We start from the raw sequence: 26,893 nt of genomic DNA on the forward strand, positions 1-26,893 counted from the left end.
GATGGGAGAAAATTTGAAAATCCCAAACATTGGATCAGTTTTGAGGTTGTGGTATAAGAAATATTAGGTCTTTTGTCCCTGGTTCCTGGCACAGAGCCCCTAAAACCCTTGGGATTTCCTGAGTCATGGGAGTGTCTTTAGGTATTCACTAGGAGTCCTTTCAGAGCACACATGAGTTCATGTTAATGAAGTGACTTAGGATGGGGATCCTAGGTAGCCTTAAGATGAGGCTGGTCACCAGAAGGACCAAGTGATTAGAGGGTTGGAGCTATTGGGCCCACCCACAGGCCTAGGGGAGGGAAGGAGGAGGCATTAGAGATTGAGCTCTATAAAAATTATTGAACAAGGAGTTCAGAGAGCTTCTGGGTTGGTGGATATATCACAGGGCTAAAAGGGTAATATGCTTTGAGAGGGTATGGAAGCAAATTATTTATATATATATAATTATTTATATATATATATATATATATATATATATATATATATATCTCACCAATTACAATCTTCAAATCTGAAAACAACTCACCCTAGTAGATCCTATTTTCTTTATTTTACAAAAAAGAAAACTACTTTGCACCCATTAGGATGGCGATTATTTTTTTAAAAAGGGGAGGGGGAAATAAGTGTTGGTGAGGATGTGGAGAAAATGGAAACTTTGTGCACTGCTGGTGAGATTGTAAAATGTTGCGGCTGCTGTGGCAAACAGTTTGGCGGTTCCTCAAGAAGTTAAACATAGAAGTATGGTATGACCCAGTAATTCTACTCCTAGGTGTGTAGGAAAACAGGTACTCAAACATATACTTGTATTTGAGTGTTCATGGTAGTGTTATTCACAATACGCAAAAGGTGGAAACAGCTCAAATGTCCATGTGAATGGATAAACAAAATGTGGTACATATGTACAATGGAATATTATTGGTCTGTAAGGAGGAATGAAATTCTGATACATACATACATATGTATTCTCATACATACAATGTGGATGAAATCTGAAAATATTATGCTAAGTGAAACAAACCAGACACAAAAGGACAACTGTTTTTATAATTTTACTTATATAAGTTTGCTAGAATAGGCAAATTTATAGAGACAGAAAGTAGATAGAAGTTACCAGGGGCTGGGGGCAGAAGGAGATGGATGTTATTGTTTAATGGATACAGAATTTCTGTTTAGGGTGATGAAAGAGGTCTGGAAATGGATGGCAATCGTGATCGTAGAACATTGTGAATGTACTTAATACCACAGAATTGTATACTTTAAAATGGTTAAAATGTGTTATATCTCTTTCATCACAATAAAAAAAAAAATTGAGAGATACACACACAAACACAGAGAGACAGAAACAGAGAGAGAGAACCAAAGGTTCAGAAACCTTAGGTGACTTGCCCGAGGTTGCGTCGCTAACAGATGCCAGAGTACGGATTCAAGCCCCCTCCAGCTGGCCCCAGCACGGCAGCCTTGTGTGCGACCCTGCCCTACCGCCTGCACCCTGTGGTCCTCTCACCACAGGAGCTGGAACAAGGCGGGGAGCACCGGCTTCCACCTCGGCTGGGAATGTGTGCCATTCAGATTTTTCGAGGTTCTGCACAAGTCTGTAAATAACCTCAAAGGGCCACAAGTATGGATTTGGGAGTTACAAATGAATTTCAGCAAGTAGGGGAATTCACAGATGTGGAATCTGCAAATAATGAGGATCAACTGTATTTACAAAATTGTATTTTTAAGCTTGCGAGGCTTTGGAAGTGACCTCCCAAGGAGAGGTACCCGTATGGGTGAGGTACACAGTCCCCTGCTGGCTTTACTTGGATGGACTCTTCTTCAACACGCGTGGAAACATGGAGTTGTTCACACTCTTCATGCACATAATAATCACCCAGGGAGCTTGTGAAATGCAGATCCTGGGCTTCAGCTGGGCTCAGGTGATGTAGGATTGAGCCCAGGAATCTTCATTTTTAAGAAACAGGCTCAAGTGATTCTGACACATTTTGAAAATGAAATATTTAGAAATTTTAAATCTGAGCCTGCTTCTTGTTCATGCACTGCCGCCAAAAACCACCAGTAATACACCTGCAGTCAAACGAATTGGGGTTTTATTGGCTGGGGTCATTGCAACCATGGAGAACAAACATTGCGGGGAACTATGGGGTCTCTCATCAAGAAAGAGTTAGAAGTTGTTTTTATGGGAATTTGGCTTCTGTGACACGTTTTGGGGGAAGGCTCAAAAAACAGTTATTTGCCATGGGTTGGGTGTTGTCTGGAAGTAAGAGCAATTCTATGATGGGGTATCATAATCATTTTTGTCTAGGAGGCAGGAGAAAGGAGGAGGGGCTAAAGTTGCAACTGGTAAAGAACCAGTAATTACTCTGCTGGGACAGAGGGCATTTGACCAGTTTTATGATTTCACAGTGACCTTGTTTGTTGTTGAGCTCAGACACGATTACAGAGTGGTCTTTTTTTTAAATTAATTAATTAATTTTTAAAACATCTTTATTGGAGTATAATTGCTTTACAATGGTGTGTTAGTTTCTGCTTTATAACAAAGTGAATCAGTTATACATATACATATGTTCCCATATCTCTTCCCTCTTGCGTCTCCCTCCCTCCCATCCTCCCTATCCCACTCCTCTAGGTGGTCACAAAGCACTGAGCTAATCTCCCTGTGCTATGCGGCTGCTTCCCACTAGCTATCTATTTTACATTTGGTAGTGTATATATGTCTATGCCACTCTCTCACCCTGTCACATCTTACCCCTCCCCATCCCCATATCCTCAAGTCCATTCTCTAGTAAGTCTGTGTCTTTATTCCCGTCTTGCCACTAGGTTCTTCATGACTTTTTTTTTCTTTTTTACCTTAGATTCCATATATATGTGTTAGCATACTGTATTTGTTTTTCTCTTTCTGACTTACTTCACTCTGTAAGACAGACACTAACTCCATCCACCTCACTGCAAATACCTCCATTTCGTTTCTTTTTATGGCTGAGTAATATTCCATTGTATATATGTGCCACATCTTCTTTATCCATTCATCCGATGATGGACACTTAGGTTGCTTCCATGTCCTGGCTATTGTAAATAGAGCTGCTATGAACATTTTGGTACATGACTCTTTTTGAATTATGGTTTTCTCAGGGTATATGCCCAGTAGTGGGATTGCTGGGTTGTATGGTAGTTCTATTTTTAGTTTTTTAAGGAACCTCCATACTGTTGTCCATAGTGGCTGTATCAATTTACATTCCCACCAACAGTGCAGGAGTGTTCCCTTTTCTCCACACCCTCTCCAGCATTTATTGTTTCTAGATTTTTTGATGATGGCCATTCTGACTGGTGTGAGGTGATACCTCATTGTAGTTTTGATTTGCATTTCTCTAATGATTAAGGATGTTGAGCATTCTTTCATGTGTCTGTTGGCAGTCTGTATATCTTCTTTGGAGAAATGTCTATTTAGGTCTTCTGCCCATTTTTGGATTGGGTTGTTTGTTTTTTTGTTATTGAGCTGCATGAGCTGCTTGTAAATCTTGGAGATTAATCCTTTCTCAGTTGCTTCATTTGCAAATATTTTCTCCCATTCTGAGGGTTGTCTTTTGGTCTTGTTTATGGTTTCCTTTGCTGTGCAAAAGGTTTTAAGTTTCATTAGGTCCCATTTGTTTATTTGTGTTCTTATTTCCATTTCTCTAGGAGCTGGGTCAAAAAGGATCTTGCTGTGATTTATGTCATAGAGTGTTCTGCCTATGTTTTCCTCTAAGAGTTTGATAGTGTCTGGCCTTACACTTAGGTCTTTAATCCATTTTGAGTTTATTTTTGTGTATGGTGTTAGGGAGTGTTCTAGTTTCATACTTTTACATGTACCTGTCCAATTTTCCCAGCACCACTTATTGAAGAGACTGTCTTTTCTCCACTGTATATGCTTGCCTCCTTTATCGAAGATAAGGTGACCATATGTGCATGGGTTTATCTCTGGGCTTTCTATCCTGTTCCATTGATCTATATTTCTGTTTTTGTGCCAGTACCAAACTGTCTTGATTACTGTAGCTTTGTAATATAGTCTGAAGTCAGGGAGCCTGATTCCTCCAGCTCCATTTTTCGTTCTCAAGATTGCTTTGGCTATTCGGGGTCTTTTGTATCTCCATACAAATTGTGAAATTTTTTGTTCTAGTTCTGTGAAAAATGCCATTGGTTGTTTGATAGGGATTGCATTGAATCTGTAGAGTCATTTTCACAATGTTGATTCTTCCAATCCAAGAACATGGTATATCTCTCCAGCTATTTGTATCATCTTTAATTTCTTTCATCAGTGTCTTATAATTTTCTGCATACAGGACTTTTGTCTTCTTAGGTAGGTTTATTCCTAGATATTTTATTCTTTTTGTTGCAATGGTAAACAGGAGTGTTTTCTTAATTTCACTTTCAGAATTTTCATCATTAGTGTACAGGAATGCAAGAGATTTCTGTGCATTAATTTTGTATCCTGCTACTTTACCAAATTCATTGATTAGCTCTAGTAGTTTTCTGGTAGCATCTTTAGGATTCTCTATGTACAGTATCATGTCATCTGCAAACAGTGACAGCTTTACTTCTTCTTTTCCGATTTGGATTCCGTTTATTTCTTTTTCTTCTCTAATTGCTGTGACTAACACTTCCAAAACTATGTTGAATAATAGTGGTGAGAATGGGCAACCTTGTCTTGTTCCTGATCTTAGGGGAAATGGTTTCAGTGTTTCACCATTGAGGACAATGTTGGCTGTGGATTTGTCATATATGGCCTTTATTATGTTGAGGTAAGTTCCCTCTCTGCCTACTTTCTGCAGGGCTTTTATCATAAATGGGTGTTGAATTTTGTCAAAAACTTTCTCTGCATCTATTGAGATGATCATATGGTTTTTCTCCTTCAGTTTGTTAATATGATGTATCATGTTGATTGATTTGCATATATTGAAGAATCCTTGCAAACCTGGGATAAACCCCACTTGATCATGGTGTGTGATCCTTTTAATGTGCTGTTGGATTCTGTTTACTAGTATTTTGTTGAGGATTTTTGCATCTATGTTCATCAGTGATATTGGCCTGTAGTTTTCTTTCTTTGTGACATCTTTGTCTGATATTGGTATCAGGGTAATGGTGGCCTCGTAGAATGAGTTGGGGAGTGTTCCTCCCTCTGCAATATTTTGGAACAGTTTGAGAACGATAGGTGTTAGGTCTTCTCTAAATGTTTGATAGAATTCGCACGTGAAGCCATCTGGTCCTGGGCTTTAGTTTGTTGGAAGATTTTTAATCACAGTTTCAATTTCAGTGCTTGTGATTGGTCTGTTCATATTTTCTATTTCTTCCCGGTTCAGTCTCGGCAGATTGTGCATTTCTAAGAATTTGACCATTTCTTCCATATTATCCATTTTATTGGCATAGAGGTGTTTGTAGTAATCTCTCATGATCCTTTGTATTTCTGCAGTGTCAGTGGTTACTTCTCCTTTTTCATTTCTAATTGTATTGATTTGAGTCTTCTCCCTTTTCTTCTTGATGAGTCTGGCTAATGGTTTATCAATTTTGTTTACCTTCTCAAAGAACCAGCTTTTAGTTTTATTGATCTTAGCTATTGTCTCCTTCATTTCTTTTTCATTTATTTCTGATCTGATCTTTATGATTTCTTTCTTTCTGCTAGCTTTGGGGGTTTTTTGTTCTTCTTTCTCTAATTGCTTTAGGTGCAAGGTTATGTTGTTTATTCGAGATGTTTCCTGTTTTTGAGGTAGGCTTGTATTGCTATAAACTTCCCTCTTAGAACTGCTTTTGCTGCATCCCATAAGTTTTGGGTCGTCGTGTCTCCATTGTCATTTGTTTCTAGGTATTTTTTGATTTCCCCTTTGATTTCTTCAGTGATCACTTCGTTATTAAGTAGTGTATTGTGTCGCCTCCATGTGTTTGTATTTTTTACAGATCTTTTCCTGTAATTGATATCTAGTCTCATAGCGTTGTGGTCGGAAAAGATATTTGATACGATTTCAATTTTCTTAAATTTACCAAGGCTTGATTTGTGACCCAAGATATGATCTATCCTGGAGAATGTTCCATGAGCACTTGAGAAAAATGTGTATTCTGTTGTTTTTGGGTGGAATGTCCTATAAATATCAATTAAGTCCATCTTGTTTAATGTATCATTTAAAGCTTGTGTTTCCTTATTTATTTTCATTTTGGATGATCTGTCCATTGGTGAAAGTGGGGTGTTAAAGTCCCCTACTATGATTGTGTTACTGTCGATTTCCCCTTTTATGGCTGTTAGTATTTGCCTTATGTATTGAGGTGCTCCCATGTTGGGTGCATAAATATTTACAATTGTTATACCTTCCTCTTGGATCGATCCCTTGATCATTATATAGTGTCCTTCTTTGTCTCTTGTAATAGTCTTTATTTTAAAGTCATTTTGTCTGATATGAGAATTGCTACTTCAGCTTTCTTTTGATTTCCATTTGCATGGAATATCTCTTTCCATCCCCTCACTTTCAGTCTGTATGTGTCTCTAGGTCTGAACTGGGTCTCTTGTAGACAGCATATATATGGGTCTTGTTTTCCTATCCATTCAGCCAGTCTGTGTCTTTTGGTGGGAGCATTTAATCCATTTACATTTAAGGTAATTATTGATATGTATGTTCCTATTCCCATTTTCTTAAATGTTTTGGGTTTGTTGTTGTAGGTGTTTTCCTTCTCTTGTGTTTCTTGCCTAGAGAAGTTCTTTTAGCATTTGTTGTAAAGCTGGTTTGGTGGTGCTGAACTCTCTCAGCTTTTGCTTGTCTGTAAAGGTTTTAATTTCTCCATCAAATCTGAATGAGATCCTTGCTGGGTAGAGTAATCTTGGTTGTAGGTTTTTCTCCGTCATGACTTTAAGTATATCCTGCCACTCCCTTCTGGCTTGCAGAGTTTCTGCTGAAAGATCAGCTGTTAACCTTATGGGGATTCCCTTGTGTGTTATTTGTTGTTTTTCCCTTGTTGCTTTTAATATGTTTTCTTTATATTTAATTTTTGATAGTTTGATTAATATGTGTCTTGGCGTGTTTCTCCTTGGATTTATCCTGTATGGGACTCTCTGTGCTTCCAGGACTTGATTAACTATTTCCTTTCCCATATTAGGGAAGTTTTCAACTATAATCTCTTCAAATATTTTCTCAGTCCCTTTCTTTTTCTCTTCTTCTTCTGGGACCCCTATAATTCGAATGTTGGTGCGTTTAATGTTGTCCCAGAGGTCTCTGAGACTGTCCTCAGTTCTTTTCATTCTTTTTTCTTTATTCTGCTCTGCAATAATTATTTCCACTATTTTATCTTCCAGGTCACTTATCCGTTCTTCTGCCTCAGTTATTCTGCTATTGATCCCGTCTAGAGTATTTTTAATTTCATTTATTGTGTTTTTCATCGTTGCTTGGTTCCTCTTTATTTCTTCTACGTCCTTGTTAAATGTTTCTTGCCTTTTGTCTATTCTATTTCCAAGATTTTGGATCATCTTTACTATCATTATTCTGAATTCTTTTTCAGGTAGATTGCCTATTTCCTCTTCATTTGTTAGGTCTGGTGTGTTTTGACCCTGCTCCTTCACCTGCTGTGTGTTTTTTTGTCTTCTCATTTTGCTTATCTTACTGTGTTTGGGGTCTCCTTTTCACAGGCTGCAGGTTCGTAGTTCCCGTTGTTTTTGGTATCCGTCCCCAGTGGCTAAGGTTGGTTCAGTGGGTTGTGTAGGCTTCCTGATGGAGGGGACTAGTGCCTGTGTTCTGGTGGATGAGGTTGGATCTTGTCTTTCTGGTGGGCACGTCCACGTCTGGTGGTGTGTTTTGGGGTGTCTGTGGCCTTATTATGATTTTAGGCAGCCTCTCTGCTAATGGATGGGGCTGTGTTCCTGTCTTGCTAGTTGTTTGGCATAGGGTGTCCAGCACTGTAGCTTGCTGGTCGTTGAGTGAAGCTGGGTCTTGATGTTGAGATGGAGATCTCTGAGAGATTTTCACCGTTTGGTATTATGTGGAGCTGGGAGGTCTCTTGTGGACCAGTGTCCTGAAGTTGGCTCTCCCACCTCAGAGGCACAGCCCTGATGCCTGGCTGGAGCACCAAGAGTCTTTCATCCACACAGCTCAGAGTATAAGGGAGAAAAAAATAGAAAGAAAGAAAGAAAGAGGATAAAATAAAATAAAATAAAGCTATTATAATAAAAAATAAGAAAAAAAATTATTAAGAGTAAATGTATTCAGAAAAATTTTTTTTTTAATTTTTAAAGATAGATTTATTAATTTTTATAAGAAAAAATAAGAAAAAAAATTATTAAGAAAAAAATTTATTAAGAAAAAAAATTTTTTAATTTTTTAAAATAAAAAATATGAAAAAACTTATTAAAATTTTTTTTTAATTTCTAAAAATAGAAAATAAGGAAAAAATTATTAAGAAAACATTTATTAGGAAAAAAATTTTTTTTTAAGTAAAAAAAAAAAAACGGACGGACCTAACCTTAGGACTAATGGTGAAAGCAACGCTATACAGACAAAATCTCACCGAGAAGCATACACATATCCACTCACAAAAAAATGAAAAGGGGAAAAATTAATATATCCTGCTCCCAAAGTCCACCTCTTGAATTTGGGATGATTCGTTGTCTATTCAGGTATTCAACAGATGCAGGCACATCAAGTTGTTTGTGGAGCTTTAATCCGCTGCTTCTGAGGCTGCTGGGAGAGATTTCCCTTTCTCTTCTTTGTTCGTACAGCTCCCTGGGTTCAGCTTTGGATTTGGACCCGCCTCTACATGTAGGTCGCCTGAGGATGTCCATTCCCCGCCCAGACAGAAAGGGGTTAAAGGAGCAGCTGCTTCGGGGGCTTTGGCTCACTCAGGCCGGGGGGAGGGAGGGGTATGGATGTGGGGCGAGCCTGCGGCAGCAGAGGCCGGCGTGACATTGCAGCAGCCTGAGGCGTGCCGTGCGTTCTCCCGGGGAAGTTGTCCCCGGACCACGGGAGCCCGGCAGCGGCGAGCTGCACCGGCTCCCAGGAGGGGCGGTGTGGAGAGTGACCTGCGCTCGCACACAGGCTTCTTGGTGGTGGCAGCAGAAGCCCTAGCGTCTCCTGCCCATCTCTGGGGTCCGCGCTGACAACCGCGGCTCGCGCCTGTCTCTGGGTTCCGTGCTGATAGCCACGGCTCATGCCCGCCTCTGGGGTCCGCGCTGATAGCCACGGCTCGCGCCTGTCTCTGGAGTTCGTTTAGGCGGCGCTCTGAATCCCCTCTCCTTGCGCGCCACAAAACAAAGAGGCAAGAAAAAGTCTCTTGCCTCTTCGGCGGCTGCAGACTTTTTCTCGGGCTCCCTCCCGGCTAGCTGTGGCGCACTAACCCCTTCAGGCTGTGTTCACGCTGCCAACCCCAGTCCTCTCCCTGCGATCCACCGAAGCCCAAGCCTCAGCTCCCAGCCCCGCCCTCCCCGGTGGGTGAGCAGACAAGCCTCTCGGGCTGGTGAGTGCTACTCAGCACCGATCCTCCGTGCGGGAATCTCTCCGCTTTGCCCTCCGCACCCCTGTGGCTGCGCTCTCCTCCGTGGCTCCGAAGCTTCCCCCCTCTGCCACCCGCAGTCTCTGCCCACAAAGGGGCTTCCTAGTGTGTGGAAACCTTTCCTGCTTCACAGCTCCCTCCCACTGGCGCAGGTCCCGTCCCTATTCTTTTGTCTCTGTTATTTCTTTTTTCTTTTGCCCTACCCAAGTACATGGGGATTTTCTTGCCTTTTGGGAGGTCTGACGTCTTCTGCCAGCGTTCAGTAGGTGTTCTGTAGGAGCAGTTCCACGTGTAGATGTGTTTCTACTGTATCTGTGGGAAGGAAGGTGATCTCCGCGTCTTACTCTTCCGCCATCTTGCTCCTCCCCAGCCCCCAGTTGGTTTTTGATGGCAGCACTGCATCCTTTATCCAGACTTTTTGTTGTGAGACAGCTCAGGCAAGTGGTTATCATTGTGTCTGGCCAAGGAAGGTGGTTTTGGTCAGCAGTTTCCTACCAACTGCCCACTGAGAGACTTCATACTTAAGATACTTCTTGGGAATTGGGGTGGAGGTCTCTTCTGTAACTACTTCCTGCTGGGAGTGGGTGCCATCCTGCCCAGTAGAGTAGAAGTCTCTCTCTCTCTCTCTGATCTAAATCGAGGTATTCCATGTCTGAAACCAGCTTCTACCCTTGTAGTAACAAAAATTTAATCTGAAACTGTTGGACCACGTTGGACCATAGAGATAAACCTTGTACACAGTTAAAACAGACAGGGGCCATACAGGAGGCTTAACAGGATGAGCAGCACTGGGCCCAGAAAAGGAAGGCAAAATTTGGGATGAAGCCTGTATCCTACAGAAACAGAGGGCACAGAAAGGATTTGTACCTGGGAGCCCCACAGAGTCCTGCTTGTTTTCAATCTCCCTTTTTCTTTGATAGTCCTCAACATTTCAAAGATGATGGTTGAGGGTGATGACAGCTCTGGCCACTTCCTGCAGAAATGGGGCATAGTCCTGCTTCAATTTGGGGAATAGACACCAAATTGGAAATATTTCTGAGTTCCAAGTCCTGGATCTGAGTCTTGTATGATTAAGATCTCAATCCCTTTGTCCAACATTTTGGTGTAACAGACCCAATTAGAAGTATTTGGAGGAGTGACAACTTGAATTTTAATGGACAAAATAAATCTCATTCCCTGAGGAATTCAGGAGAATAAGCCTGAAACCCAGTTTGGACCTCACACCTTAGGGAGATTTGTACCCAAGTAACTAGTTATCTACTTTTATCTAAGTAGGTTTTAACTTCCGATGTGGTATTAACATATACATAACAGGAACTATTGGCCACTACTCATGTCTTCTTTTTCTGTTAACATCTAATCTAAAGCAGTTTTATTGTCTAAAAATTTAATAGTTGCAAGGGAAGACCTCGAGGTCATAAGGTTGCAGCTGCCAATGTCTGCCAGCAGACACTGCTTTGAGAATGGCTGGTGTCACTCCAAGTCTGACACAGCTCAGAAAACTCAAGTTCTCAGCAATACAAGGACTTGTCTGAAATCACGTCCATAATGCCCCCTAGTATTACATTGGATGTCTGAACCACAGCTACTTCATTTTGACTTTCAATTGCATTTCTCTCCATAACGGCCAAAACAGATGCCACTGTTAGTGATTTCAGTGCTTTACTAGATATGAGAAGATGCAAGAATTTGGGCTCATAAAATCTTCTCCTGAAAGTATCTAACTATCTGAAGGTCTGTTCTGCCAGTTTTTCCCAGAGCATGGAGTTCCTCATTCCTGATCTTCACCCTGAATTCCTTTCAGTGTCTGTTGAAGGTCAGTGGCGGCAGTGGTCATTGACCTAATCCTTGCAGATGTAGAAGGCAAGTGCCAATTTTCTGTTGGCAGGTCCCCTTCAGAGTCATGAATTGGACCATGGTTTGGGGGGCATTTCATAGTCATTTCACCCCATGGTTCTAGGAATACTCATTCCCAGGTCTGGCGAAGATTTCACTGAGTGTGCTATTACTGGCCTAGGCCCAGTAGCCAAAAGTCTCTGGACCACCTGTCTTAATAGTCTCTTATGGTCCAGGAAAATATTCCCTCTTTTTGTTTCTTCCCATATCTAGAGTTACAGTATTACAATCTTTGATTTCATATGGAGCTATATATCAACATTTTATCAGAAGCTCAGTCACACATTTGGTAGTGCAAGAAACAATTTTGTAAAACAGGCAATATAAAAAAAAGTAACATAGGTAGTTGTATTAGTAAGGTCATAAGTAAGAATTTAAGTCAAGAACTTCCATCAGGTCCTGCCCAGTACATTTCCAAGTCGTCTGACTTAGTCTGTTCTGTACCAATCCTTATCTTTAAGAGAAATTATATATTGGCATTGGCCATAAGACACCTAGTGCAATTTCTTAGTATTACTAGGCCAGTTATCCCTAGTGTGGTTTAATTGTCCCCAATATAAGGGAGCCTTTAATTTTAAATGACCATAGCCTGGTGTTAATCTCCTGGTTGCAGATCATGGAGCATCTGATCTTCATCCAGAGATAGATTACTGAGTTAAATTTCAGAAACAAATTTAGAGTGTCCTTTTAATAATTCAATTAAACTTTGCAACAGTATAACATAACAGCAAGGAACTAACTATCTGGGAAGTGAATCTTAGTGAAAACAGACCTCAATAACACAATAAGATTTTGATGTCCATTGAAACATCTCTTTTTCTCTAAAATAACCCTCATTTTTATCAAAGATAGTTAAATCAAAATTAATTGGTTCACAAATTAAGTCTGATGAAATCATAAAATTCTTCCCAGGGCCAGGAAAGCCATGCCAAGGGCTTGCCACAGATTTCACCTTACAAATTTAGGAGAATTCCTCCCTTTTTGATGTCCACAAAATACCTTCAGATTTCTGCACCTGTTAGGAGGTAGCCTTCCTAATTTCTCTGATAAAGCTGCTGGGAACCTAAGAGTGTCCAATCTCTGGAGGGATCAGGTAGAGAGAAAAGAGAAATGTTTCCATTCTGCTTACAAAGGTATAATTTACCAAATTGCTATAAGTCATAATTAGCTTGAAGGGAAGGGTTTCTTTATATCTGGAAAACACAGATTAAAATCTTATAATGTCTCAGACAGAAACCATAAAAATTATAACCACATTCATCAGTTTACTCAATCCTACGTAACTAATCCTTTTTGTTAACAGTTTCCATTAGACTTTTAAAATTTCTTACCTAGTTTAGTAGTGTGATTTAAAAGTTATCAGAAAAGTGTACTTGTCAAAAGTCAAGTGATTCTTCTTGAAGATGAAGCAATTTTGCAAAGCATCATTTTAACTATTTATGAATGAAAAAATACTTAAAAAGGCAAGGCTAAGGATCTGATTACAATGTTTTTGGCAAAGCAGATTAACCAAGTTGCTGTAACATAAAACATTTTAAGACAACAACTAAAAGTATATATTTTAAAATATTTATTTATTTATTTATTTATTTATTTATTTATCTATCTTTGGCTGCGCTGGTTCTTAGTTGTGGCATGTGGGATCTTTCACTGCGGTGCGTGGGCTCTTCATTGCAGCATGTGGGCTCTTCATTGCGGCGTGCAGGCTCTCTATATAATTTTTAGAATATCTATATTAATAACATTTATCCATACAGTACTGTGTATTCTAAGTAGGTTTATCACTCATGTGACAATGTTCTCTGTGTAATTTAACATACCAAATAATATTAAATATTTCTCTGTGAGATGTCTCAGGGACCCTCTAAAGTGTCCTAAATTTAGCTGGAGGTAAAAAGAACTTTAATTAAAAGTTCATATTTGGGAAGTTTGTCAAAAGGTTTCAAAACTTTGGGTCAAATAAGATCATAGCTTACACTGAGATAATACTTATTCTTTAACCAAAGTGACAAGAGAACTCAAAAGCAAATACAGATCACTTAAAGGAACAGAAACTCACAAAATCTGTTATCAAAAGCAGTATTCCAAGGAAACTTTGTTCTCTGAACAGAGAGAGAAAACCAAATCCAGTCTTTTACTAGCTTGCCTTTTTTTTTTTTTCCTGATAGGTTTTTTAAAATTAAAAGAATTTTTTTTGAATATTATTTTATTTTATTCTTTTTTATACAGCAGGTTCTTATTAGTTATCTATTTTATACATATTGGTGTATATATGTCAATCCCAATCACCCAGTTCATCCCCCCCCACACACTTTTCCCCCTTGGCGTCCATACATTTTTTCTCTACATCTGTGTCTCTATTTCTGCCTTGCAAACTGGTTCATCTGTACCATTTTTCTAGATTCCACATATATGCATTAATATACAATATTTGTTTTTCTCTTTCTGACCTACTTCACTCTATATGACAGTCTCTAGGTCCATCCATGTCTCTACAAATGAACCAATTTCATTCTTCTTTATGGCTGAGTAATATTCCATTGTATATATGTACCACAACTTCTTTATCCATTCATCTGTCTATGGGCATTTAGGTTGCTTCCATGACCTGGCTATTGTAAATAGTGCTGCAATGAACATTGGGGTGCATGGGTCTTTTTGAATTATGGTTTTCTCTGGGTATATGCCCAGTAGTGGGATTGCTGGGTCATATGGGAATTCTGTTTTTAGTTTTTTAAGGAACCTCCATACTGTTCTCCATAGTGGCTGTATCAATTTACATTCCCACCAACAGTGCAAGAGGGTTCCCTTTTCTCCACACTCTCTCCAGCATTTGTTGTTTGTAGATTTTCAGATGATGCCCAGTCTAACTGGTGTGAGGTGATACATCATTGTAGTTTTGACTTGCATTTCTCTAATAATTAGTGATGTTGAGCAGCTTTTCATGTGCTCCTTGGCCATCTGTATGTCTTCTTTGGAGAAATGTCTATTTAGGTCTTCTGCCCATTTTTGATTGGGTTGTTTGTTTTTTTAATATTGAGCTGCATGAGCTGTTTATATATTTTGGAGATTAATCCTTTGTTCATTGATTCATTTGTAAATATTTTCTCCCATTTTAAGGGTGCTCTTTTCACCTTGTTTATAATTTCCTTTGCTGTTCAAAAGCTTTTAACTTTCATTAGGTCCCATTTGTTTATTTTTGTTTTTATTTCCATTACTCTAGGAGTTGGGTCAAAAAGATCTTGCTGTGATTTATGTCAAAGAATGTTCTTCTTATGTTTTCCTCTAAGAGTTTTATAGTGTTCAGTCTTACATTTAGGTCTTCAATCCATTTTGAGTTTATTTTTGTGTATGGCATTAGGGAGTGTCCTAAGTTCATTCTTTTACATGTAGCTGTCCAGTTTTACCAGCACCACTTATTGAAGAGACTGTCCATTGTATATCCTTGCCTCCTTTGAGACTCCATTGTATATCCTTGCCTCCTTTGTCATAGATTAGTTGACCATAGGTATGTAGGTATATCTCTGGGCTTTCTATCCTGTTCCATTGATCTATATTTCTGTTTTTGTGCCAGTACCATATTGTCTTGATTACTGTAGCTTTGTAGTATAGTCTGAAGTCAGGGAGTCTGATTCCTCCAGCTCTGTTTTTTTCCCTCAAGGTTGCTTTGGCTATTTGGGGTCTCTTGTGTCTCCATACAAATTGTGAAATTTTTTGTTCTAGTTCTATAAAAAATGCCATTGTTAATTTGATAGGGATTTCATTGAATCTGTAGATTGCTTTGGGTAGTATAGTCATTTTCACAATATTGATTCTTCCAATCCAAGAACATGGTATATCTCTCCATCTGTTTATGTCATCTTTGATTTCTTTCATCAGTGTCTTATAGTTTTCTGAGTACAGGTCTTTTACCTCCTTAGGTAGGTTTATTCCTGGGTATTTTATTCTTTTTGTGGCAATGGTGAATGGGATTGTTTCCTTAAATTCTCTTTCTGATTTTTCATTGTTAGTGTATAGGAATGCAAGAGATTTCTGTGCATTAATTTTGTATCCTGCCACTTTACCAAATTCACTGATTAGCTCTAGTAATTTTCTGGTGTCATCTTTAGGATTTTCTATGTATAGTATCATATAATCTGTAAACAGTGACAGTTTTACTTCTTTTCCAATTTGGATTCCTTTTATTTCTTTTTATCTCTGATTGCTGTGGCTCGGATTCCAAAGCTATGTTGAATAATAGTGGTGAGAGTGGACATCCTTGTCTTGTTCTTGATCTTAGAGGAAATGCTTTCAGTTTTTCACCATTGAGAATGATGTTTGCTGTGGGCTTGTCATATATGGCCTTTATCATGTTGAGGTAGGTTCCCTCTATGCCCACTTTCTGGAAAGTTTTTATCATAAATGGGTGTTGAATTTTGTCAAAAGCTTTTTCTGCAACTATTGAGATGATCCTATGTGTTTTATTCTTCAATTTTTTAATATGGTGTGTCACACTGATTGATTTGCATGTACTGAGGAATCCGTGCATCCCTGGGATAAATCCCACTTGATCATGGTGTATGATACTTTTAATGTGTTGTTGGATTCTGTTTGCTTGTATTTTGTTGAGGATTTTTGCATCTATATTCATCAGTGATATTGCTCTGTAATTTTCTTTTTTGTAGTATCTTTGTCTGGTGTTGGTATCAGGGTGATGGTGGCCTCATACAATGAGTTTGGGAGTGTTCCTTCCTCTGCAATTTTTGGGAAGAGTTTGAGAAGCATGGGCATTAGCTCTTCCCTAAATGTTTGATAGAATTCACCTGTGAAGTCATCTGGCCCTGGACTTTTGTTTGTTGGAAGATTTTTAATCAAAGTTTCAATTTCATTACTTATGACTGTTCATATTTTCTACTTCTTCCTAGCTCAGTGTTGGAAGGTTATACCTGTCTAAGAATTTGTCCATTTCTTGCAGGTTGTCTAATTTATTGGCATAGAGTTGCTTGCAGCAGTCTCTTAGGATGATTTGTATTTCTGCGGTGTCCATTGTAACTTCTCCTTTTTCATTTCTAATTTTATTAATTTGAGTCCTCTCCCTCTTTTTCTTGATGAGTCTGGCTAATGGTTTATCAATTTTGTTTATGTTCTCAAAGAACCAGCTTATAGTTTTATTGATCTTTGCTATAGTTTTCTTTGTTTCTATTTCATTTATTTCTGCTCTGATCTTTATGATTTCTTTCCTTCTACTAAATTTGGGTTTTGTTTGTTCTTCTTTCTCTAGTTCCTTTAGGTGTAAGGTTAGATTGTTTATTTGAGATTTTTCTTGTTTTTTGAGGTAGGCTTGTATTGCTATAAACGTCCCTCTTAGAACTGCTTTTGCTGCATCCCATAGGTTTTGGGTCGTCGTGTTTTCATTGTCATTTGTCTCTAGGTATTTTCTGATTTCCTCTTTGATTTCTTCAGTGATCTCTTGGTTATTTAGTAATGAATTGTTTAGCCTCCATGTTTTTGTGTTTTTTACGTTTTTATCCTGGTAATTGATTTATAATCTCATAGTATTGTGGTCAGAAAAGATGCTTGATGTGATTTCAATTTTCTTAAATTTACTGAGGCTTGATTTTTGACCCAAGATGTGATCTATCCTGGAGAATGTTCCATGTGCACTTGAGAAGAAAGTATAATCTGCTGTTTTTGGATGGAATGTGTTATAAATATCAATTAAATCTATCTGGTCTATTGTGTTATGTAAAGCTTGTGTTTCCTTATTAATATTCTGTCTGGATGATCTGTCCATTGGTGTAAGTGAGGTGTTAAAGTCCCCCACTATTATTGTGTTACTGTTGATTTCCTCTTTTATAGCTGTTAGCAGTTGCCTTATGTATTGAGGTGCTCCTCTGTTGGGTGCATATATCTTTATAATTGTTATATCTTCTTCTTGAATTGATCCCTTTATCCTTATGTAGTGTCCTTCCTTGTCTCTTGTAACATTCTTTATTTTAAAGTCTATTTTATTTGATATGAGTATTGCTACTCCAGCTTTCTTTTGATTTCCATTTGCATGGAATATCTTTTTCCATCCCCTCACTTTCAGTCTGTATATGTCCCTAGGTCTGAAGTGGGTCTCTTGTAGACAGCATATATATGGGTCTTGTTTTTGTATCCATTCAGTGAGCCTGTGTCTTTTGGTTGGAGCATTTAATCCATTCACATTTAAGGTAATTATCTATATGTATGTTCCTATTACCATTTTCTTAATTGTTTTGGGTTTGTTTCTGTAAGTCCTTTTCTTCTCTTGTGTTTCCCACTGAGAGAAGTCTCTTTAGCATTTGTTGTAGAGCTGGTTTGGTGGTGCTGCATTCTCTTAGCTTTTGCTTGTCTTTGAAGCTTTTGATTTCTCCATCGAATCTGAATGAGATCCTTGCCAGGTAGAGTAATCTTCATTGTAGTTTCTTCCCTTTCATCGCTTTAAATATATTGTGCCACTCCCTTCTGGCTTGTAGAGTTTCTTCTGAGAAAGCAGCTGTTAACGTTATGGGGGTTCCCTTGTATGTTATTTGTCGTTTTCCCTTGTTGCTTTTAATAATTTTTCTTTGTCTTTAATTTTTGTCAATTTGATTACTATGTGTCTCGGCGTGTTTCTCCTTGGGTTTATCCTGCCTGGGACTCTCTGTGCTTCCTGGACTTGTGTGGCTATTTATTTTCCCGTGTTAGGGAAGTTTTCGACTATAATCTCTTCAAATATTTTCTCTGTTCCTTTCTGTCTCTCTTCTCCTTCTAGGACCCCTATAATGTGAATGTCGGTGTGTTAAATGTTGTCCCAGAGGTCTCTTAGGCTGTCTTCATTTCTTTTCATTCTTTTTTGTTTATTCTGTTCTGCGGCAGTGAATTCCACTATTCTGTCTTCCAGGTCAGTTATCCGTTCTTCTGCCTGTTATTCTGCTATTGATTCCTTCTAGTGTATTCTTCATTTCCGTTATTGTATCGTTCATCTCTGTTTGTCTGCTCTTTAATTCTTCCAGGTGTTTGTTTTTAGTTCTTCTAGGTCTTTGTTAAACATTTCTTGCATCTTCTCAATCTTTGCCTCCATTCTTTTTCCAAGTTCCTGGATCATCTTCATTATCATTATTCTGAATTCTTTTTCTGGAAATTTGCCTATCTCCTCTTCATTTAGTTGTTTTTCTGGGGTTTTATCTTGTTACTTCATCTGATACATAGTTCTCTGCCTTTTCATTTTGTCTTTCTTTCTGTGAATGTGGTTTTCATTCCACAGGCTGCAGGATTGTAGTTCTTCTTGCTTTTGCTGTCTGCCCTCTGGTGAATGAGGCTATCTAAGAGGCTTGTACAAGCTTCCTGATGGAAGGGACTGGTGATGGGTAGAACTGGGTGTTGCTCTGGTGGGCAGAGCTCAGTAAAACTTTAATCCGTCTCTTTGCTAATGGGTGGGCCTTAGTTCCCTCCCTGTTGGATATTTTGCCTGAGGCGACCCAGCACTGGAGCCTAGAGGCTCTTTGGTGGGGCTAATGGTGGACTCTGGGAGCGCTCACACCAAGGAGTACTTCACAGAACTTCTGCTGTCAATGTCATTGTCCCCCTGGTGAGCCACAGCCACCCCCTGCCTCTGAAGGAGACTCTCCAACACTAGCAGGTAGGTCTGGTTCTGTCTCCTATGGGGTCACTGCTCCTTCTCCCTGGGTCCTGATGTACACACTACTTTGTGTGTGTCCTCCAAGAGTGGAGTCTCTGTTTCCCCCAGTCCTGTTGAAGTCTTGCAGTCAAATCTCACTAGCCTTCAAAGTCTGATTCTCTGGGAATTCCTCCTCCCATTGCCAGACTCCCAGGTTGGGAAGCCTGACATGGGGCTCAGAACCTTCACTCCAGTGGGTGGATTTGTGTGGTATAATTGTTCTCCAGTTTGTGAGTCACCCACCTAGTGTTTATGCAATTTAATTTTATTGTGATTGCGCCCCTCCCCTCATTGCAGCTTCTCCTTTGTCTTTGGATGTGGGGTATCTTTTTTGGTGAGTTCCAGTATCTTCCTGTCAATGACTGTTCAGCAGTTAGTTGTGATTCTGGTGCTCTTGCAAGAAGGAGTCTGTACCAGCTTGCTTTTAACAACAAAATTCACTTATTTAATTAACTTCAATCTACACCTAGCCAATCCTGATCATCCCCAAACCCTCTATCACTTTCTGTATTCATATTAGTTTTGTCCCTTATTTTTTTCATCCAGAAATAACCAGCTCTAAGACAGACTTACTTTCTCTTCCCGTAATAAAATGCAATTCCATTCCTCATACCTCCTTTACTGAAAACACACATCCTGCTTTTCTACTGTATACTGAAATGTTTCCTTTATTTCTTTTATTAGCTTTAATTACATGTTTAAATTAGAGTCCTCAACTCTTAAAAACCTTAATTTCTAGTGACAACCAAGAAGTAAACCATTATGAGTTGTCTTTTACATTAGCATTCTGTAGATTGGTGAAAATACCAATGATAATTCCTAAAAACATTTGCTTTCTTATAGAGAACATCTCAGGGTGGCACCAAACACATTCATTGATAGTCCTAAATACATTTAGTTTTTTTGTTTAGTAATTGATGTCTCAGTATCTTATTTTATTTGGGAATGATCCAGCTATTCAACAAACTTTCATCATATGACTTAATTTAGCACAACTCTAAATTTCAACTTGCCGGATCTCTGGAGGGATTATTTTTAAGTAGACATTCCTAAAATATAATTATTCCTATAGAGTTTACATAAAAGCACTTATTTCATTTACATTTACTTTCCTTCAAAAACATTTTTTTATATTGAGTTATTTTCCTTGTTGATGATTTGTAACAGATATAATAAATTTTTATTTGACTTCTATTAAACCTAGGTACAGTAAGTGTATTATATCAGTACTTAATGTTGATGACTGTAAAGACATGTCTACATTAATTAAATTAACAAGCTTAAACTAAGTTTAATACCACATATTAATTTAATACTGAATATTTCCCAGTCCATGGGAACCTGAAATTAATTCTGGCCAGTTACCTTCTATATTTTTGAGAATTTATGTAAGCACTCAATTTCCTTTAAGCCAATTAAGTAGAGCTCATTGTCAAATTAATTTTGATAATACCATCCAACATTAAGGACATATATACATTGCACACAGACATATAGAGAAACACAACCAGAAATCTCATAGCTTCATTTTCTAAACATAGTCATGAATCAGGTATTACAATATAAAACTCACTAGTTTTTAAACAGTTGAAATAAGTTAAATTTAGAAGGGCTTCTCCCTGCACCCCCCTTTTTTTTTTCCTCAGTCTCAAAAATTAGAGAAGATCTAGATAAGACAAGTGGTTTTGAGAGCCCTGGTCTCAAGGCACAGCGAGAGATAAGCAAGTTCTCCTAGTAGGACTTCTTCCCTCAGTGTCAGAATTCTGGAAAGATGTTTTATCAAGCTTTTTTTCTCCAAGTGTATATGCAAATACGTATATCCTTGAAAAAAAGCTCTCAAATATTTATCTTCTTTATTCCCAAATCCAGTCCAGTTGTTTACTGAGGAGCAGGCAGAGGCTTTGGGAGGGGAAGGAGCTCTCCCGGTCACCCACCAGGGGATGAGGAGAGCCAGGAATCTCTCCCAGGCTTTGTTCATTAGCAAAGACTTCGTGAGGGCCTGTGGTGTGCCAAGAACTAACCCACAGCCCGGAAATGCAATAGTTTCTTTCCAAAATATTTTTTTCTTTCTTTTTTTTTTTTCACACAGACACACACACACTGTATTTTATTTTTACAAGACATAAATAGACTGACACCAAGCATTGTAAATGGATGACCACAACAAAAGCAACAATGATTGCAATTACCAAACACGAAACATACTCATGCTGTCATAATATTGACATTCAGTCCAGTAATCCTCCACTGTAACAGCTCCTTTACTTTGCAGTGAAAATTGATTTGTATATTCTTTGCCTCTGAGTCCTTGTGGGATTTTTTTTTTTAATTCAAACAGAAAGTCACGAAAATTATAATCATCCTCATCAGTTCACTCAGTCCCATGTAATTAATTCTTTTTTCATCTTGATCTTTTGTTAGCACTTTTATGAGTTCATCAGTTTTTCATTAGAGTTCTGAAAATGCTTACTCATTCAGTTCAGCAGTATAGTCAGTTACCAGAAACCTGTACTTGTCAGAGTCTTTTCCATGAATTCCTTGAAGATGAAACCCTTTTATAGGAACATATTTACAAAAGCATCACAGTACACCCAGAACTGTCTGTAAATGACAAAAGACTTAAATATGACCACGGTTAAAGATTTGATGAAAGTTCATAATAATGCAGCTGACAAGGAAATTTAGTTATTTCTGAGATGATATACATTTTAAAGTAATAACTAGAATTATGACATAACATTATACCAGAACATATAAGATTTTTAGAAATTTCATGTAATGTCTGAAACATTTATATTAACATATTTCCATACAAATAACCCAATGAAAGTTTAGTATTAGTTGTTTTGTTTGTTTGTTTGCTTTATACTGCAGGTTCTTATTAGTCATCAATTTTATACACATCAGTGTATACATGTCAATCCCAATCGCCCAATCCAGCACACCACCATCCCCACCCCACCACAGTTTTCCCCCCTTGGTGTCCATATGTCTGTTCTCTACATCTGTGTCTCAACTTCTGCCTTGCAAACCGGCTCATCTGTACCATTTTTCTAGGTTCCACATACATGCGTTAATATACGATATTTGTTTTTCTCTTTCTGACTTACTTCACTCTGTATGACAGTCTCTAGATCTATTCTCGTCTCAGCAAATGACTCAATTTTGTTCCTTTTTATGGCTGAGTAATATTCCATTGTATATATGTACCACACTTCTTTAACCATTCATCTGTCGATGGGCATTTAGGTTGCTTCCATGACCTGGCTATTGTAAATAGTGCTGCAGTGAACATTGGGGTGCATGTGTCTTTTTGAATTATGGTTTTCTCTGGGTATACACCCAGTAATGGGATTGTTGGATCCTATGGTAAATCTATTTTTAGTTTTTTAAGGAACCTCCATACTGTTCTCCATAGTGGCTGTATCAATTTACATTCCCACCAACAGGGCAAGAGGGTTCCCTTTTCTCCACACCCTCTCCAGCATTTGTTGTTTTTAGATTTTCTGATGATGCCCATTCTAACTGGTGTGAGGTGATACCTCATTGTACATTTGACTTGCATTTCTCTAATAATTAGTGATGTTGAGCAGCTTTTCATGTGCCCCTTGGCCATCTGTATGTCTTCTTTGGTGAAATGTCTATTTAGGTCTTCTGCCCATTTTAGGATTGGGTTGTTTGTTTCTTTAATATTGAGCTGAATGAGCTGTTTATATATTTTGGAGATTAATCTTTGTCCATTGATTCGTTTGCAAATATTTTCTCCCATTCTGAGGGTTGTCTTTTCGTCTTGTTTATGGTTTCCTTTGCTGTGCAAAAGCTTTGAAGTTTCATTAGGTCCCATTTGTTTATTTGTGTTTTTATTTCCATTACTCAAGGAGGTGGATCAAAAAAGATCTTGCTGTGATTGATGTCAAAGAGTGTTCTTCCTATGTTTTCCTCTAAGAGTTTTATAGTGTCTGGTCTTACACTTAGGTCTCGAATCCATTTTGAGTTTATTTTTGTGTATGGTGTAAGGGAGTGTTCTAATTTCATTCTTTTACATGTAGCTGTCCAGTTTTCCCAGCACCACTTATTGAAGAGACTGTCTTTTCTCCATTGTATATCTTTGCCTCCTTTGTCATAGATTAGTTGACCATAGGTGTGTGGGTTTATCTCTGGGCTTTCTATCTTTTTCCATTGATCTATGTTTCTGTTTTTGTGCCAGTACCATATTGTCTTGATTACTGTAGCTTTGTAATATAGTCTGAAGTCAGGGAGTCTGATTCCTCCAGCTCCGATTTTTTCCCTCAAGACTGCTATTTGGCGTCTTTTGTGTCTCCATACAAATTTTAAGATGATTTGTTCTAGTTCCGTAAAAAATGCCATTGGTAATTTGATAGGGATTGCATTGAATCTGTAGATTGCTTTGGGTAGTATAGTCATTTTCACAATATTGATTCTTCCAATCCAAGAACATGGTATATCTCTCCATCTGTTGATATCATCTTTAATTTCTTTCATCAGTGTCTTATAGTTTTCTGCATACAGGTCTTTTGTCTCTCTAGGTAGGTTTATTCCTAGATATTTTATTCTTTTTGTTGCAATGGTAAATGGGAGTGTTTCCTTAATTTCTCTTTCAGATTTTTCATCATTGGTGTATAGGAATGCAAGAGATTTCTGTGCATTAATTTTGTATCCTGCAACTTTACCAAATTCATTGATTAGCTCTAGTAGTTTTCTGGTGGCATTTTTAGGATTCTCTATGTATAGTATCATGTCATCTGCAAACAGTGACAGTTTTACTTCTTCTTTTCCAATTTGTATTCCTTTTATTTCTTTTTCTTCTCTGATTGCCATGGCTAGGACTTCCAAAACTATGTTGAATAATAGTGGTGAGAGTGGACATCCTTGTCTCATTCCTGATCTTAGAGGAAATGCTTCCAGTTTTTCACCATTGAGAATGATGTTTGCTGTGGGTTTGTCATATATGGCCTTTATTATGTTGAGGTAGGTTCCCTCTATGCCCACTTTCTGGAGAGTTTTTATCAGAAATCGGTGTTGAATTTTGTCAAAAGCTTTTTCTACATCTATTGAGATGATCATATGGATTTTATTCTTCAGTTTGTTAATATGGTGTATCACATTGATTGATTTGCGTATATTGAAGAATCCTTGCATCCCTGGGATAAATCCCACTTGATCATGGTATATGATCCTTTTAATGTGTTGTTGGATTCTGTTTGCTAGTATTTTGTTGAGGATACTTGCATCTATATTCATCAGTGATATTGGTCTGTAATTTTCTTTTTTTGTAGTATCTTTGCCTGGTTTTGGTATCAGGGTGATGGTGGCCTCATAGAATGAGTTTGGGAGTGTTCCTTCCTCTGCAATTTTTTGGAAGAGTTTGAGAAGGATGGGTGTTAGCTCTTCTCTAAATGTTGGATAGAATTCACCTGTGAAGCCATCTGATCCTGGACTTTTGTTTGTTGGAAGATTTTTCATCACAGTTTCAACTTCATTACTTGTGATTGGTCTGTTCATATTTTCTGTTTCTTCCTGGTTCAGTCTTGGAAGGTTATACCTTTCTAAGAATTTGTCCATTTCTTCCAGGCTGTCCATTTTATTGGCATAGAGTTGCTTGTAGTAGTCTCTTAGGATGTTTTGTATTTCTGTGGTGTCTGTTGTAACTTCTCCTTTTTCATTTCTATTTTTATTGATTTGAGTCCTCTCCCTCTTTTTCTTGATGAGTCTGGCTAATGGCTTATCAATTTTGTTTATCTTCTCAAAGAACCAGCTTTTAGTTTTATTGATTTTTGCTATTGTTTTCTTTGTTTCTATTTCATTTATTTCTGCTCTGATCTTTATGATTTCTTTCCTTCTGCTAACTTTGGGTTTTGTTTGTTCTTCTTTCTCTAGTTCCTTTAGGTGTAAGGTTAGATTGTTTACTTGAGATTTTTCTTGTTTCTTTAGGTAGGCTTGTATAGCTATAAACTTCCCTCTTAGAACTGCTTTTGCTGCATCCCATAGGTTTTGGATCGTCGTGTTTTCATTGTCATTTGTCTCTTGGTATTTTTTGATTTCCTCTTTGATTTCTTCAGTGATCTCTTGGTTATTTAGTAACATATTGTTTAGCCTCCATGTGTTTGTGTTTTTTACCTTTTTTTCCCTGTAATTGATTTCTAATCTCATAGCATTGTGGTCAGAAAAGATGCTTCATATGACTTCAATTTTCTTAAATTTACTGAGGCTTGATTTGTGACCCAAGATGTGATCTATCCTGGAGAATGTTCCATGCACACTGGAGAAGAAAGTGTAATCTGCTGTTTTTGGATGGAATGTCCTATAAATATCAATTAAATCTATCTGGTCTATTGTGTTATTTAAACTTCTGTTTCCTTATTTATTTTCATTTTGGATGATCTGTCCATTGGTGTAAGTGAGGTGTTAAAGTCCCCCAGTATTATTGTGTTACTGTCAATTTCCTCTTTTAGAGCTGTTAGCAGTTGCCTTATGTACTGAGGTGCTCCTATGTTGGGTGCATATATATTTATAATTGTTATATCTTCTTCTTGGATTGATCCCTTGATCATTATGTAGTGTACTTCCTTGTCTCTTGTAACGTTCTTTATTTTAAAGTCTATTTTATCTGATATGAGTATAGCTACTCCAGCTTTCTTTTGATTTCCATTTGCATGGAATATCTTTTTCCATCCCCTCACTTTCAGTCTGTATGTGTCCCTAGGTCTCAAGTGGGTCTCTTGTAGACAGCATATATATGGGTTTTGTTTTTGTATCCATTCAGCAAGCCTGTGTCTTTTGGCTGGAGCATTTAATCCATTCACGTTTAAGGTAATTATCAATATGTATGTTCCTATGACCATTTTCTTAATTGTTTTGGGTTTGTTTTTGTAGGTCCTTTTCTTCTCTTGTGTTTCCCACTTAGAGAAGTTCCTTTAGCATTTGTTGTAGAGCTGGTTTGGTGGTGCTGAATTCTCTTAGCTTTTGCTTGTCTGTAAAGCTTTTGATTTCTCCATCAAATCTGAATGAGATCCTTGCCGGGTACAGTAATCTTGGTTGTAGGTTCTTCCCTTTCATCACTTTAAGTATATCATGCCACTCCCTTCTGGCCTGTAGAGTTTCTGCTGAGAAATCAGCTGTTAACCTTATGGGAGTTCCCTTGTATGTTATTTGTTGTTTTTCCCTTGCTGCTTTCAATAATTTTTCTTTGTCTTTAATTTTTGCCAATTTGATTACTATGTGTCTCAATGTGTTTCTCTTTGGGTTTATCCTGTATGGGACTCGCTGCGCTTCCTGAACTTGGGTGGCTATTTCCTTTCCCATGTTAGGGAAGTTTTCGACTATAATCTCTTCAAATATTTTCTCTGGTCCCTTCTCTCTCTCTTCTCCTTCTGGAACCCCTATAATGCGAACGTTGCTGCGTTTAATGTTGTCCCAGAGGTCTCTTAGGCTGTCCTCATTTCTTTTTCATTCTTTTTTCTTTATTCTGTTCTGCAGCAGTGAATTCCACCATTCTGTCTTCCAGGTCAGTTATCCGTTCTTCTGCCTCTGTTATTCTGCTATTGATTCCTTCTAGTGTAGTTTTCATTTCAGTTATTGTATTGTTCATCTCTGTTTGTTTGTTTTTTAATTCTTCTAGGTCTTTGTTAAACATTTCTTGCATCTTCTCAATCTTTGCCTCCATTCTTATTCTGAGGTCCTGGATCATCTTCACTATCATTATTCTGAATTCTTTTTCTGGAAGGTTGCCTATCTCCACTTCATTTAGTTGTTTTTCTGGGGTTTTATTTTGTTCCTTCATCTGGTATGTAGCCCTCTGCCTTTTCATCTTGTCTC

At 38.0% G+C, this 26,893-nt stretch overlaps 1 protein-coding gene across 1 annotated transcript in view; it reads right to left on the minus strand.

The window, feature by feature from the left end:
• Positions 1-9,877: 9,877 nt before the first annotated feature.
• The window catches only part of LOC309661719 (tripartite motif-containing protein 75-like), a 32,976-nt gene continuing 15,960 nt past the window's right edge, over positions 9,878-26,893 (minus strand). Inside the window, 1 exon segment of the mRNA XM_082463677.1 lies at positions 9,878-13,104. Coding sequence (XP_082319803.1) covers positions 13,019-13,104 — 86 coding nt within the window. The 3' untranslated portion in view covers positions 9,878-13,018.

This window comes from Balaenoptera physalus (assembly GCF_965194825.1).
Source record: "Balaenoptera physalus genome assembly, chromosome: 5".
In the NCBI taxonomy this organism is placed as follows: domain Eukaryota; kingdom Metazoa; phylum Chordata; class Mammalia; order Artiodactyla; family Balaenopteridae; genus Balaenoptera; species Balaenoptera physalus.